General features: G+C 38.7%; 1 protein-coding gene across 1 annotated transcript in view; it reads right to left on the bottom strand.

The window, feature by feature from the left end:
• Positions 1-6,370: 6,370 nt before the first annotated feature.
• TCP11L2 (t-complex 11 like 2) overlaps positions 6,371-17,307 on the bottom strand; it is a 36,439-nt gene continuing 25,502 nt past the window's right edge. The window contains exons 7-10 of the mRNA XM_069490365.1: positions 15,188-15,375; positions 14,796-14,977; positions 11,837-12,009; positions 6,371-7,071 (exon numbers count right to left, since the gene is read on the bottom strand). Coding sequence (XP_069346466.1) covers positions 6,827-7,071; positions 11,837-12,009; positions 14,796-14,977; positions 15,188-15,375 — 788 coding nt within the window. The 3' untranslated portion in view covers positions 6,371-6,826. The remainder of the gene's footprint in view (positions 7,072-11,836; positions 12,010-14,795; positions 14,978-15,187; positions 15,376-17,307) is intronic.

Here is a 17,307-nt window from a genome sequence, read left to right as displayed (position 1 = left end):
TTTATGTATCTAATTCTCCTTCAGACTGTAAGCCCCTAGAATAGGAACTGTCTTGTTTGTATCCCCAGGTTCTAACCCATCATTTGTCCTGAATAAATTTTTGTTGAGTAAATATTTTGAAAGAAAAAAATGCAATGGATGATAATAAGTTTGATGTTATAGTCACATTTTTTAATCTGATTTTTCTTTTTTCTTTCTTTTTTTTTTTTTTTTTAGTTTCTATTGTAAAGTAGAAGCCTCTGGTAGCAGTGGTCCCAAAGTTCTACATGGCAACAATTGGCTGATGCTGAGTGGTGTCAGCTCTTAGACCACAACTTCCACAATCCTTCCTGTATTACACTTGCACCCCAGGTCAAATCTATGACTTCTTTCTGATCCCCTAAGGGGCTGGATTTTTGAAACCAAAAAGCCAAGAACAGTCTCATGATTCCTCTCTTTTCTGCTGTCACACCCTCTTTTCCTGAGATATTAATACAAAAAGATTGGGGGTTTGAATAGAGGGCTGGGAAATTAGGGAAAGGAGATCCCAGAGGGAAAATGATTAACATCCTGGAATACTAATCCCATCACTAATCTATAAAGTGTTGTGGTTGCCAGATGAGAAATTGACCAATGCTGTGGGGCAGGGGTGGGGGAACAGGGAGAATTGGTTAAGGGAGATCAAGGGAAAGGGAAAGGCAGAGGTGTCCAAGCTGGGCCCTGAAATATTAGGGAGAGCTTCCATTTCCTGAGTGTTTACTCTTTGTCAGGCATTGGAATAACCACTTCATGTGCATTCTTTAACTGAATGATCACCCCCCTGGGGAATAAGTATGATTATCCCCACTTGACAGGTGAGGAGACTATGGCTCACAGGCTTAACAAATTTGCACAAGTAGAGTTGGAATTTAAATCCATAATTATTTGACCCCAGAATCCATGTTTTTAACCACCATATCATAATACCACACTGAAAGCATGGGTTAACGGAAGACATTTCAAGCAGCGAGAAACAGCCTGAGCAATGGCATGAGGGCTTTTGAGTTCGTTATACCACTTCTGACAATTGAGTGTGGTTCTCACATAGGGCTGGGGGAAATGTCTGTAGGTGACACTAGAAAGATCCACTGGAGCTGGGCCATTTTGGGCCCTTATGCCATGTTAAAGAAATTAGATTTTATTCTGAGAGGCTTCAACATGAAGATGCTAGAAACAAAGGAAAAACCTTTTCTATTCTTAAAACCTTGGTGCATTCAGACTGGAAAAGAAAAAAAAGTATGGTTCTGATTGCTATACCTGAGTAAATTGATAGCAGAACCAGAGAAGACCAGAAACAACATCAGAGAAAGAGTAAGACTCTTCAGTCTGAAAAGGCAAGGGCAGAGGGAGAGTCGAAGTTATTTCGTAAAACAGCAAGGTGAGGGTGAACAGGGACAGAAGTCTCTAGGTACTGTAATCAGAGAACATTCTGCATTTTGAGCAAGCCCATATAGTCCAAAAACCTTCAGCTGCCTGCCATACCCACAGAACTTTCTCTGAAAAGCCTTGCTTTGTGTGGTATGATCTTACTATCCTGTCAAAACCAATAGGACCAGGTACCCGCCCAAGACAGCCATGTAGGCTGGATGTAAGGGAGCTGATGTAGCTTATCATGAGAGCCCTATCCAATGTGTGGGGGAGAGGGGTGTCCATACTGATTAGTGGCAAGTAAACAATCATATTCTTTCTCTTGGGGTATTTTTAATCACGACACATCAGAAAGGAGAGCAGAACAAAACCTGAGAAGTAAATGCCAAGTCAGCATTTGGTAACAACACAACAGTGAAAAATACTTTTGATTGGATGACCTAAGGAGCCAATACAGTAAGTAGTTAAGAGCACACATTCCAGGGTTAGACTCCTCAGGTTCAAATATACGTACCAGCCCTGTGACCTTGGGCAGCTTCCTTAGCCTGAGTCTCATTTTGCACATATGGAAATAATGATAGAGCCTGCCTCACAGGATGCTGTGCAGTTATGTGAGATAATTTATATAAAGTGCACAGGGTGGGCCCTGCCATAAGGTAAGAGCTCAGTGGCTATTTTATTATATTCAGGTTCACCATGCCTGCAAGTGCAGCTGCTGAGACAAATTCTTAGGTTTCCTTTCTTTTTCATAAAGTCTTACAATAAACACCTATGTTCCTTTCTGTTGAAATCTGAAAGAGACTAACATGGTAAGCTTAGAAATGAAAAAAAAAAGTTTCACTCCAAAAATAGAGAACAAAAGGGCACATGTTAATAATATAAATATATTTTTGAAAGATTAGATTAAATCATGGAGGATAAGGTCATAAATGATTACTAAATGAAATTAGAACATGTTGGGTTTTGTCACTGTCCTCTGAAGCTGACATCAAGAACAGTAACTGCAGCCTTCCCTATGCCCTTGAGTTTCTCTGCCAATGACAATATTGGGCTTAATGAACCATGGTTCTGAGGAGACAGGACAATTTTTGTTCTTACGTACTTAAGTACTTGATCATCACATCTCAAAATACTAAAACCCCTTGAAGCTTGAAAGAGATTTAAGACTCATAAATTACAGTTATTATAATGTACTCTGGCTACATTATGCTTCAGAGTGTGCAGACAATTTCAAACATCTCTCATTTGATTCTCACAATATCTCTGCAAGGTAGGCAGGTGGTAGGGTAGGTAGGTAGGGTAGAAAACTGAGGTTCATGGAGACTAAAAGACTGGCTTGAGTTCATATAGCTATTAAGTTGTAGAAGTAAATTTAAGCTCAGTTCTTGGGACTGTCAGTCCCACGCTACTTTTACTAAACAATGAGTAGAACATTTTGGAACTTAACATCCCCATATTTAGAACAGGCTGAACTTTAGTTTTGAGAGAGATGCAAGAGAGAAGTAAAAATATGTTGCACAAAAAGTGGCTCTCCCCATGTCTGTGGCATACTTTGTCAAGCAACCACAGAACTCTTTATTGATTATCCTGGGTCTGGCTTCTAAATCGTCTCAACAGCTCTAGGGAGTCACCACCAAAATATCAGAGCAGGCACATGATTTTAAACCTATCTTCATGAAGAGTAGGTTCACTGTTGCTTGTTCAAGACAGGTGGAGGGATCTGAGGTGGAAACTCCTAATGTTTACCAATATCTATGCCAACCTCTTTCTCCCGGGCACATTTTCCAGCCTCCTTGCAGTAAGATGAGGCTACATGATTGAATTCTGGCCAATGGAACATGAGTGGAAACAGGCAATCCTTTTCTTTCCTTACCAGCTGAGTGAATGGACTGAATATCTAGAAGATGGTTGGAAGTTGGGTCTCTGGATGGTTGAATGGAGCAGCCCCCCACACTCCACCCCTTCGTCCTTTGAACTATGAGAAATGAGTTTATACTGAGGCCACTGAGATTTGTGGGCTGTTTGTTCAGCAGTTCATCTACACACACTAATAAAGGTTGACTTCATTTAACTATTCCCTTCCTTAAATCATCTTTTGTATCATTCTCTTGCTGGTTTGGGTGTTCTCCTCACACATGTCTCATATTCAAGTCTTAAAGACCTCAAAAATGTTTATTATAGTGGATTTGTTTTTCTGCTCCTCAGCATACTCTTGCTATTTGGGAGAAATCCCTAATTAGATGACTTTGGTGGGACCACAGGAGTGTAAGGAGCTATTCTCTCATTCCATCCCCTGCAAATTAGAGCCTGGACACTTGACCTAGACTCACAACTGAATGCTGATATCTGAGATTTTAAATCTTAAGAAAATGAGGTAAAGAAGCAAAGACAGTTGAAAAATCAATCTCTGAAGCCACAACACTGAATCCAGCTTGGCTGGATTCCTGCAGCTTTCATCGCCTTGTTCCTACCCAGTTTCCAAGCCTGGTTCCTCTGATTAGATTCTGTGAGGTACTTAATACTTATCCAATTAAACTCCTTTTCTGCTTCAGTTAACTGGAGTCCATTTCTATTGCTTGTATCATATGTTCATGTGAGTGCATGTATGCAATGTATACACACATAGAAACATTATAGCACCAACAAGTGCTCTTTGCCAGGGCAATCTTTCCAAAACACACATTTTTTATCTATTTCACAAGATTTAATAATTATCCCATTTAGGGGTTAAAAAAACCCACAAATTTTAGCATGGCATCCAAGAACCTTTATACCTTTCTTGTTTCAACTCTACCTTTTTTTTTTTTTTTTAAAGAGGCCAAGAATGGCACTCAGCTGGCAGACCCCTCCCCCACCACACTCTTCTACCTTATGCTGGTCCCTGGGCTCACCATTTCTCCATCCATTGTACTTACTGTGCGTTTCCCTTTCTTGGCAAGTTCTTATGTATCCTTCATGTTTTAGCTCAAGAATTATCTTCTCCATGAAATAGAGTTTGACAGTTTTTTCTCTAGCACTATGCATACTTATTTTGTACCCTTATTCCACTTTGTTGTAATTATTCACAAGTTTGTCCCTCTCACTAGATTATAAACTTCTTGAGGACAGTGTCTCTGTCTAAGCATTTGTGCATCACAACAACTAGAATATTTCTTGGCACATAATAGATGCTTAATAGGTGTTTGTTAATTCACGGAATCAATGAATATGACCTGATGTCTGTAAGGCTCTGACGATCAGCACAAGAATCATTCTAGAACAACTACAATAAAGACTGTCCAATATTTCAGCCCCAACTACCCAAAGGTGGTTAAAAAAGAGACACTGGCTATCTTGAAATAATTTTTAATGTTTTAAAATTTAGTAAGTGCACACAATACATGTTTTAGCAGTAGAAGAATGAAAATGTATATATGGTGTTTAATAAAATTTATGTTGCAAAACAAGACCACATTAGGAAAACCTTAAAAGTAGCGGTAAACATTTAAGTAAAAACCAAATAAACATGCTAACAGATATGATTAAAAAATCTTAATAAATGTAGCTGCCTAAATTCAGGCTTGAGACATTGAGATTTACTTTGCCACTTAAGAAAAAAAAAAGCAGAATGCCCTTCCTTTTAAATGTGCTTTTAAAAATGTTTGTATATTGTTGTCCTATTGGCAACAGCAGTATAATCAAGTATATAAAAGAATATCAGCTGGATTCCAATCTGGTAATAAAAAAGTATGCCGCCTGTTAAGTACACAGTTCACCTCAGCAACAACAAAAAAAATCACACTACATATTAACTTTCTACTGTCAGAAACCCACCAACCCATGCCCCAAAGTGAGCACAGCTGAAAACTACTTCAGCTTAAGAGAAAACGAAATCCAAAGTCTTCAGCACCTTATGGTTTCTAAGCACAGGAAAACATGGGCAGAACGAGATTGTAGGAAGAGAAAAAAATGGCTAAGACCATGTACTCTTCAGTAAAATTCCACTTACTCACAGCTGCTTAAATGGAGAGAATGGCTGATTTACATATTGGGTATTGTGGAAAAAAACTTGACCTTCAGAATTTCCTCAAATTTTGGCAGATCCCCCAAAATGCAAAGATTGGAGATAATTTATTCAATCATTTCCTAGAACTTTATAAAATAATGAAGTCACACTATAATGGTGAAGGTTGAGGTGAGAAAAAGGAGCTTGAGGAAGAAAGGAATACTCCTACCTACTCTTCCTCAATAAATTACTAAGGTTCCATTGAGTCCTTAGAAATAATAAAAAATGTATTTTATACAAAGCACTTTTTAGACAGAGTGACCTCAACTATAATGCTTCCCTCAACACTCCAAAAGGAGTATGTAATTCCAGGATAAGCAGATTTCTCTAAAATCCCAGTGACAACTAGTGCCCAGGCTTCCAAGGTTTGCTTTAGTGCCAAGAATGGCAAATGATAATGATACTTAGAAGACCATCTTAATCACAACATGGTAAGGATTTAATCAGCACAAAAGACATTTGCTAGCTAAGTTACTTGGGTAAGAAGATCAAAGTTCAAATGTTTCTTTCTTAGATGTGAACTTCATGGAGAATGAGATTTTATTTTATTGTTAACTTCCCTTCTCCTTCTTACAAGTAAACCAATTCAAACCAGTCCTGCCTTACATAAAAATATTAAAATTTTATATAAACCTTATCAATGGCCTGAGAAATGCAAGGACATTCACTAAGAGATTTGTGCAAAAATTGGTTTTCTCCAGAGAGCAGGTTAATTTGTAAAAAGAAGCCAACCTCTAGAATAAAATTTTAGAAGGGATTTGTTTCTATTTTCACTAAACAAAGGTTTTATCTAAAATTTGTATATAGCATTAAAATGTACTTAATACATTTAAAATCTAAATAAATACTGACAATTGGCATTATAAATGTGATTTGGTACATTTGTGGAATTTGAAGATTTACTATGTAAGTTTCTATTACACGTTAATAAAATGTAACTTATGTTTACTTCACATCATTTATTCAGAACATCAATTCCCTTGGTTATTCTCACAATTTTCAAACCTTTAAGGAGTTGTACCAAAATTAAAAATCCTCAGATTTGATAATAACAAGTAAGAAAAACAACTCCTTATGGCTTGCATGAATAAGCCAAATATAAATGCTTAAGAAAACATTTACAGGTATTATATAGGTAATATAATTAATTACAAATTGCTTTCTGTTCATTACAAACATCTATTTTAAACTTGAAAATAATGCACAAATAGGATCTAGTTCTAGTCTATGCAGTGTGTCTTCTGTAATGCTAATATTACCAGATTACACACATTTGGGCTAACACTGCACCACGGACAGTACTGAGAATGTGCCGTGTCTATAATGCCATCAGTGGAAATGGACTGGGTACCAAAGTGTTGGATTTCCAATCTCTTATCCAATGTCAGTTCCACTTTAGTTAGTAGGAGGCGAAGCATCTACTTTCCCCATGGTTTCCTCCCTGAAGAGCAGCTTTCGAAGTATATTTGCATAAAATGGTCCATACACTTGTTTGTTGAGATTCACAATGTTTGCATATTGAGAGCCTAGGGCTTCTAGCTCCTGCTGGATGACAGCAAGGCCTCCTGGCATGGGAGGCATGCATTTTTGAGGGATTGGAAGACAAAGTAGGCTTTTCATGTATAGTTGAATTCGTTTATCTGAAGGGGGAAAAAAAGATATATTTATCTGTCACATTATTAAAGTATCTATTTAAAAAAAAAAAAGACAGAACAATTTTAGTAGGCTGACTGCAATAGTGTTCCCAATTCTTTACCCCTCCGTGTATCCATGCCCTTTGAAAGGTTTTTGCAGTTCCTCCTATCAAAGGCTAGAGTGTGTTTCCCCATCCCTTGAATCTGGGCTGGCCTTAAGACTTGCTTGCCATTACAGAATCCAGTGGAAATGCCAGGGTGCCAGTTCCATGCATAAACCTCAAGAAGCATGGTTTATGTTCACTCTCAACCTACCACTGACCTGAGAACAATCTTGGGCTTGCTAGAGGATGAGAGACCAAGTGAAGGGAAACCCAACTGTTTCATCTGAGGCCATCTTAGACTGGCCTATAGCCAACCATATCCCAAACACTTCAGAGAGTCCAGCCAGGATCAGCAGAGCTACCAATCTGAGCCACAGGTGCCCACAAATGCATTAGTGAGTCTAGCAAGACCAAAAGAACTACCAAGTTGCCCCACAAACTTCTGAGTAATAATAAATGCTTATTTTTTTAAGCTATGGAGTTTTGGGGTACTTGTTATGCAGCAATACCTGACTGATAAAAAAAATGTAGAGAGCACTTGGAGGGGAGCATCTTTTACAGAAGTCAATCTTTAATGTCCATGATTGTAAGTTACATACACGAAAGCTGAGTTTGTAAACTGGCACTGCCAGTCTGGCCATGTGGTGTTTTTGTAAAAACAGAAGCCATTTAAAATCAGGGGATTTCACACAGAAATCCAAATTTCTGGTTCCTCCCCCAACTAGCACTGCAGTTTGCCACCTTCTCCCCTTCCTGCTTTACTGCTTCATGTATCTGAGACTACTGCACAAAAGTATGCAAATGCATATTTAATTAGGACAACTAGTACTGGACAAACCAAACCTGCTATAACTCAGGCTGCTCCAAGGGCTTTCGCTGGCTTTGGAGGCAGAAACCTCACAAGTCAAAGGTTTACTAAGGAGAATACACTCCACTGAATATGAACTATGATATTATTGAAACTCTTATCTCTAAACATTTCTCCCTAAAATCACACATTCCAGCCAGATACAACCTAGATCTCAAAGTTTCCAATGTCCAATGTCTACGTCTTACTAGAATGCCCTTCCATCTCACATCATCTCATCTCTGCCCAGAATCAGAGGAATCCTTCAATGCCAAGCCTAACGTTACCTGCTTTCTGTGGCTTTCCCTAGCCATGTTATTGCCAGTTGAGAATGTGTCCCCCACTCCCCCATTTCTTAGACAGTAGACTCTCTGAGGGTAAGGGCTACATCTTTTTTATCTTTATATTCCTGGCCTGGCATGTGACAGGTACATTGCACATGCTGATGGAATTTAAGTAAGAATGGAATGACAAAGCTCTATAAAGATAAATGCCAAACTGAAAACAGTAACAGCCAGGGAGAAATGAAATGCCAAACTGAAAACAGTAACAGCCAGGGAGAAATGGGGACTGGAGAAGGCAGGCAAAGATGACTTAAGCCTTATCTGTGATTTTCAACAAGGAGAAATTATTCCTGTATCACCTGTACAACTGAAAGTACTTGTTAAAAATGTAGATGGCAGTAGGCATGCAAATAATCTACACAGCAGGTAATTCATAAATAATTTTTACCTGGTTTTTGTATTTATTTGAAAAAAAATTGATTTGAAAGAAAACTGCTTTATTAATATCTTTTTAGAAAGAACTGTAGTGGGAATTGAGAATTGCAATCCCATTGGTAAATACATAGCACATCAACTAAAAACCAAAGAAAGCAGACTTTGGGTACCCTCAACAGGGAGGAAAACCATGGCTAACACTGGCTGAACTCTTCTTGTGTCCCAGGTATCTAAGTGCTTAATTTAGTCTAACTCCTCTGCAGACAGAAAATTAAGAATTAACTGAGTACTAATTTCCCTTTAGACTGATAGCCTGACTCTTACGGGCTCAGATCTATATTCATCATAGATACGGTCCAAGCACTCTCATGCAAGAAAGTTTAAAGAATGAAACCATTTCAAAATTGTTATTATGCCAACAAGTAGTTCTCTTGCCTCTGTGGATGAGTTAGTTTTGAGGCCAAGACTAAAGTGATAGGAGCGTTTGTCCAGTTAGGAGCAGCCAGATGGAGTCCCTGCCAAAGGTGTGTCTTTGGCTTCCAGAGTCGAAGGAGAGACCCTCAAGTGAGTCACTAGTGTTGCTATGGCAACAGTACTTTGAATACAGTTAAAAACTGCCTTCAATTTGCAAAAGGACAGGAAAGTTGGACTGGGAAAGCTGCGTGGATGAAAGTTGCTTGACTGGATTTTAAGAGGCATCTCTTGGCCCTCAGCCTCCCTTTCCCTTCTTACATTGCAAGCACTTCCCTCATCTAAAGCAAGGGCACAGAGTACACTCTGCCAACAAACAGCCGGGCTCCAGCTCTGACCAAAACGGCCATCAGAGTAGTTAAGAAGATTAGCTCTGGAGTCAGACAGGCTAAGAAAGAATCCCAACTCTGCCCCCAGCTAGTTATGTGACCTTGAGAGAGTTACTTAACTTCTCCAAGTCCTCCATGCATTCACCCATTTCACAAATATTTATTAAATGCCATGTATGGGCTCAGCATTGTCCAGGGAGGTATCAGTGAACAAACATGCACCCTGTCCTCATGAGGCCTGCACACTAGTGGGGAACTAACAGTGTGTGGCAGAGACTGCTAGACAGTGTCTCAGTCCCCATTCTACCCCTTCTCCTCCTAGGAACACAATCTCCCAAGTATTAATTGTTCAGCTGGAGACTACACGTTGTGAGGACAGATGTACGTCAGCACGTGATGTTATAAAGATAAGGGCTCAGTCATAGGTGGCTGTAGTTATGCTTTGTTTGTTACTGTTATCAATTGTCCCCTGTCAGCAGCAGCCTCTCCTGCAGCCCACCATGGTATTTACGCCAGCACTGTTCTTTTGTAGGGGCCAAGTTGAAGCCTTGAGCCACTCAGGTAGTCTGTGCAACCCGGATTGCCAGCATTCCATGTCCCCGGGGATAAGGATGAAAAAAAAAAAATTTTTTTTTTGAGAGCCTCAAATAAATAATAAAATGTATTTGTATTCTTAGAGCAGTCAATGTTGTACTTTGAAAACTTGTAGACCAGTCCTAGAATGTTAGCATATTTTAATTCTATACTCTTTTTCCCCTAATTTTTATCCCTCAACCTCTGTAGTAGACAATTGCTTTTTGCCACACCAGCTACTCCCCCTTCATATGGCCATAATATTCTGATTTTGTTTGGGGGTAACTATCTCCGCCCTACTCTCATCAGGTGTTACAGGTAAAGCTGACTCCACCTTGGCTCTAGGAATTGAACACGTATCTCAGGCTTAAGTTCCTTCCCCTCTGGTTGCCATGACTGACTCAAGAATGGAACATGACCCAAAGTCAGGCCAACTGGAACAAATGAGACTCAATGCTGGGGTCATTGTCTGAGCTAACAGGGAGGTAGATTCCTTGTTTTTTGCTTGACTTAAATATGGAAAGATGTAGGCTGACTGAAGCCATCTTGCTACCATGAGAAGAGTCTGTCTGTGAAGGCAGTCAGCCAGGAGGAAGGCAGGAAAACTAGTGCTGGTGACACAGTCTGAGCTCTGATTAAGCTGTACCAGCAGCCAGCCCTACTCCTGGTCTTTTCAGATATATGAGAAAATAAGTCCCCTTTTTACTTAAGCTACTTTAGAAATTTAGGTTCTTTGTTACAGATAATAGAAAAAGTCCTCACTGATACATTCTCCATTTTCCCAACTCACCAACACAGCTTGACACTGAAATAGTCACTTTCATGGCCAACAGGTACAAAGAGAGCCACTCACCATGCATCCCAGTTCCACAGCCTTTTTACTCTTTGTCTCTTTAAGCTTGACCAAGTTCCCTCAGGCTTGCCCACAGCAGAACTGATGCCTACTTTCTGTGAACATACTGCCAGCTGGTTTGAATTGTTGCATTGATCTAGGATTTTAACATTACTGGCAGCAAGGTGTTATTTTCTTCACAAAAATCTATTGGCTGCATAGGTAAGATAGTGGGCCCTCAAACATCCTCCTACCCCACTACATATACCACAGAAGAAGCAGAGTCCCAAACCTTTAAAAATATTAATATTTCTTTATATTTTCAATATTTCTTTATATTTTCTTTTTTTATTTTTTTTTTTATTTTTTTTATTAAAATTTTTAAAATTACTGTTTATCTCTGGATATTTTTTTTTTTTTTTTTTTTTTTTTGAGACAGAGTCTCACTCTGTTGCCCAGGCTAGAGTGAGTGCCGTGGCGTCAGCCTAGCTCACAGCAACCTCAAACTCCTGAGCTCAAGCGATCCTCCTGTCTCAGCCTCCCGAGTAGCTGGGACTACAGGCATGAGCCACCATGCCCGGCTAATTTTTTTTTTTCTATATATATTTTTAGCTGTCCATATAATTTCTTTCTATTTTTAGTAGAGATGGGGTCTCGCTCTTGCTCAGGCTGGTCTCGAACTCCTGAGCTCAAACGATCTGCCCACCTCGGCCTCCCAGAGTGCTAGGATTACAGGCGTGAGCCACCACGCCGGCCTATATTTTCAATATTTATTTTCCAAAAGCAAGTAAAGTATTTAAGACTAAAATTTGACTGACATTTAACATTAGTCAAAACCAGAAAGTTAAAGTAAATTGGAATTGAAGCAGAAACCAATAAAACACATGGGGACTCACCAATCAAGGACCAGATAGGATTGTCCTCCTCTTCAATGCTTGAAAACTGACCTACAAGATTAGCTTGAATCTCAGAATTTAAAGTGGGTAAACCTCTTTCCATCAGGGTCTTGTTAACCTCAACACAAGTCTGAACACCAATAGAATTCAGGACTTCCTTCAAGTTAAAGGTCCTACAAAACAAAATGAAATCCCATCAGGGAAAGTTTTTGTTCATCAGGTTTTTGGGTTTTAATATACTAACTTGTTTCAGATGTCTACCAATTTTCTCTTATACAGATAATAATAACCTCTATTAGAATGAATTTATAAAACAGTAACTCCTCCCAACCACTAACCCCCATATGTAGCAGATTTTTAAATGTCTAAAACCACTCAATTGTGTAGGTAGTGTTTAAATAGAAAAACAGAGGAAAAAAATGCAGTCCCTGAAAATAAGTCAGCAACCCCACTTACATGCAGGGCTATCAGAAAGGGACAAAAAATACCAATTTATTTCTTAAAATAAATCCTTTGGTCTGAGTGAATTCATTCATACATTTTTTTTAACGTACTTGGAAAATGAGGTAGAATCAATTCATTTATCAATGCTTGATCAGTAAATCTATAACACCACTCAAAAACAACAAAGATAATTATTTAGAGGTCATATTACCTAAAATTCTTGATTGATCATGACCAAAGATAATAAGCTCCTTTCTATTATTACTTTCACGTAACTGATGAATAATCCCAAATATATAGATCCAGAATATTATAAAAAGAAATTATAGAGTGGGTTATTTGATAAGGAAAAGGAGGTAATTAGAAAGGGCATTTGTTGGCTCCACACTATTAGGGAATGATGACTAAAAATTATATCTCACTATCCAGAAAAGGTCTTTAAGATAACCCTGCAAAATGGGAATTAAAGGATGAGAAAAGGGCCCAATGCTACGAGGAGATGCAATGGAGTGAGTTGGAACATAAGCTGTGGTGTCATGTGGACCTGGGTTCAAATCCTAGTTCTACCACTGAACTTGCTATATGCTTAAATTAGCTCTTATCAGACTGTCTCAGGCATGTAGTAAATGTTTAATCAGATGAAGAAAAAGAAAAATGGTTTATCATTATTATCATCACTAATAGCAATAAGAAATAAATCCTTGGTGTTATACCTTGAATGGAATTTGTTATAAACTCACACTGGGCCTGCCTTTGGGATTCTACAACCCAAAGGTAGATTGTTTATGGCAAAATTTTTACCTCTTGACTTTTTATCCACTATAAGGTACTACCCTAGCTTCTTTCTGCTTTTAATCAGTGAGTTCTTAGGCCAAAGGAAAAATTAAATTTTAGCATAGGCCATGGCTTCTAGTTCACAATAAAGAAGGCAAAACTTTGTTAGTTTTCAAGATGCATCATCAAACCAAATATAAATGACATCTGGGTCTACTCATTATTTCGTATCATCTGCTGTTTTATATTATGAATGCTATTACACCATCCATAATGAGAATAATTGAGAATTGACTGTATTCATTTCCTAACATAGGGGAAAAATTAAAACAATAAAACAGCCAGATAAACAACCAGATAAAACTATCAAGAGGATGATTTAACAAGTAAATAGTTATTAATGGCTAACATTCATCAAGCACATACTATGTGCCAGACACCTATACCAAGTGCTTCACATGAATCTTCTTAAGTTCTCACAACTCCAAGGTAGGTACAATTATTATTCCCTTTTTACAAGTGAGGAAGTGAGGCTCGGAGCAATTTAGGAACTTGTTTAAGTGTACATAATAATAGTAGAGTTGAGATTTAAACCCTGGTCTGTCTGACCTAAAAGCCTGCTGACCTTAAGCAGGACTGGGTGTTCACTGAAGACATAATCAATAAAAGCTTCTGGAAAGTAATGGTTACCTAGTGTAGGGAAATGCTAAGATAAGAACAACTGCAAAATCAGAGAAGTATTTTTCACTATAGATCTTGGGTCTTGGAATGTGAAATGAGCCTGGCAGGTGAGTAACAAAATCAGGTGAAAGAGCAAGGCCTTGAGATTGTCAGATCAGGGCTAGGGCCTTGGTTTGCCCTTTTCTAGCTGTGCAGCTCAAGGCAAATTCTATTCTCTCTTTAAGCTTCAGCTAAAAATGAGAAGTTTGGGTTCGGTAACCCCTTGAGTTCTTTTTGGCTCTTAATATTTTAGGATTTTTATCAAGTAATTTATGTGCTGAGTAATGGGTCGGAGGATGGGAGGATAGGAGCATCTCCCTTCAGTAACAGGAATGAAGAGGACACACCCCTGAAAACACCTGAAAGGGGAACCAGCAGGAGCTAACTCACATAAGACCAATGAAAATGACCATTGGCAAAGACGAGGAATTTTCTGAGTTGGATGGGATTTCTAATGGGATGATCTAACTGCAAAATCAAAATGGGATTCTAGCATTCAGTGAAGGTATAACAATGGAGATACATTTAGCAAAAACAAAACCCTTCAGTGGATTTGTGTCACATCTCTGAAGGACAGAATTATCACCACTTCTAAAGACTTCATAGGGTGAGTTAGTGAAGCCAATAAACATTTCATTGCAGAAAAATGATGAATTCAGAACAATTTAACCTAGAAAGCCCTTTTTGATAGGACAACTCAAAATACCAAGCGTGGTGGATTTCTGTTTTTGTCTTTTTTTTCACAACACTGTCAAAGAAAATTTCTTGCACGCACCCATCATAAGTGGAAATACTACACTCATCCTGGCACTTGTCCTGGAAAACACCTCTCCCCTCCTATGAATGGACATCTAAGCCTTCAGAGATATTAAAAGAAATTCTAGAAAAAGTAGGTGTAAGATAAGTTCTCTAAAGCACAGTCCTGAATATCACATCCAAATGTCCAAGGTTATTCTTGTTCTCTGAAATACATGCAGAGCCTTAATACAAGGAGGAGCAGATAGATACATTTGGAACTTACTCTTTGTTCATGCCTTCAAGTAGAACAGCTGAAATCCTTTTTAACCTGTTAGAAAGCTCAGGCAGACCTTCTATAATAGCACCCACCATGTTGTTGGTAATTAGGGACAGGCAGGCAATAATTTTCAATTGATTCAGCTTTTCTGTCAGTTCCTGAAGACGTGCTCCATCTGTCATGAGTGTCTAGCATATTTATTTAAAATGTAAAAATAGAAAGGGAAGATCAGTACCATGAAAATGTAAAATAACCAATGTCATATCCAAATTCCCATTTTTATCTGATTTTAGTGAAGTCATTAAACCACATGCAACACAGACAAACCAGCTGATTCAAAGTCAGAACTTAAGAAATAAAATACTGGAAAACTTGGGGGAAGAAAAAAAATCACTCACCTCTGGTAATTCTTTTTTCTGATAATCCCACTGTAACAGTTTCAAGTAACTGTTATTTAGCACCAATGTAGGGCTCAGGGTTGGCTTGGAGCTATTTTCGGCCCCAAGAGTTAAAGCAGTCTCAGAAAGAGAAAGTAATTCTTCATTTACAGATTCTTTTATCCATTCTGTAGTTTGATCAAGAGCACCTAAGAGTGAAAAGGCCACATATTTGTCCTACAGTTGACCGATCCCTTCATTTGTGCACTCCACATGACAGATGCTATGCTAGATGCTAGACATGAATGAAAAGACACAGCCACACACCTCAAGGAGTTGATAGACCAGATGGGGAGATAGACCTGTAAACTGACAATTGTAACAAAATATAATGAATACCAGAAGGCACAAAGGAAGTGGAGGGAACAGAGGTTTTCCAGAAAAGAGTCTAAGAAGAAGAGCTCTTTAAGTGAGATTTGAAGTTAAAAGGTAGACAGAGGAAAGGGATGGCATTCCAGGCAAGGAGAATAGCCTATACAAAGACCTGGAAAAGAGAGCACATGGCACATTCTGGATGCTACAAAGAAATCTGTATTGCTGGTCATAAACAACTAGGGGAAAGAGGGTGGTAGCAGATGGCATTGGATGGGCAGACAGAAGTCAGCTCACAAACGACCCTGAGTTTTGTGCAGAGAGGGTATTTAGACTAAAGGCATTACTCACTAAACATCCGTGGGTCCTGGTCCCCTCTGAGTGTCTGATTAGAGCTATGCCTTTCCCAAGCAGCATGTGCATGCTCATGTGCACATGCCCACAGACAATTTTCATTCTATCTTATCAGATTCATTGAACCCATGTTATAAACACCAAGTATGAAGAATAGAGGGTCTTTAAATAATTTTTTTCAACATGGAACTGATATGATTAGATATGTATGTTAGAAAAATCACTTGGAAAAGAAGACTGAATTAGTTGGGGGAAGAATAGATTGTTGCAGTGGTTCAGACAAGAGAGTGAATGGACACGGGCAATGGAAGTGAAGGACAAAGGGGGGAAAAGTGAGAAATATTTACAGGGAGTACCCATAGGTCTTGGTGATCACTTAAATGTAGGAAGTAGGAAAGAATGAGTCTCAGATTTCTGCCTTGGACAGCTGAATGAATGGTTGTGCCATCTACCAAGATACAGAATACAGGCTAGAGGGGTCCCAAAATAAATCCTTCCCAAAACCTTTCTAAGGCCACCACCAATCTCCTGTTTGTCAAAGGCAACAAACATGTCCTTCCTATTTTTTTTTTTTTTAACATTTCTGTAATACCTATTGCAATTGCTAGGTTGTACGGTAAGTGTATGTTTAACAAGAAACTGCCAAATGGTTTCCAAGAGTTTTACCTTTGTTTTTAATATAATTTATTTAACTGTAAATTGATATAATTTAAACTTTAGTAATGGCTGTGTTTACTAGCTCACAAAATTCCTGAAAGTGTTCAAATGGCTCCCAAGTTGGTACCAACCACATCTAGCACCCCACTGGCAGTGCCCATTTCTAAAATTAATTATCTGTCAAACAGAGCCCAATATAAGCAAGCAGAGAGGTACTTTACATTTATTCCTTGAAATAGATTTGACAAGAACATAAACATAACCTGTAGTGCAAAGAGACTGATAAGCAACAGTCTGTTCTGCAACAGAGCTCAGAAAAGCAAGACAGAATGAGGAAGCAGCTTGACTGTGTAGTCAGATTTGCACTGCAGATGAGTGAATCTCAATTAAGTGTGACCCAATATCAAAGCAATCAACACAGGACTAAGAACTTGTGCTAGGTTCTCCCTTGCAGGGTAACCTGGTAATCTGAGCCATGCAGTCTCAACATAAGTCTGGCCTTTACCACTGATTCTTTAGACAAGTTATTTAACAGTCTCCTCAGTTTCCTCATCTATAAATTGGGAATAAAAACAGTACCTTCCTGTAGTTGTGGTAATATATACAAAACACTTAGAACTGTTTCTGGCACAAAGCAAATGTCCAATAGGTGTTAGCAATTGTTATACATGCTCATTTAACTCTCCAAACAAAGGGGGAATTCTTGTCTCAGGAGGTCCCAACTGACACACAACAGCTGCCTTACTACTAAAGTTGCC

The sequence above is a fragment of the Eulemur rufifrons genome, chromosome 16 (genome assembly GCF_041146395.1).
Source record: "Eulemur rufifrons isolate Redbay chromosome 16, OSU_ERuf_1, whole genome shotgun sequence".
Taxonomy (NCBI): domain Eukaryota; kingdom Metazoa; phylum Chordata; class Mammalia; order Primates; family Lemuridae; genus Eulemur; species Eulemur rufifrons.
This window is presented reverse-complemented; position numbering and strand designations above follow the sequence as displayed.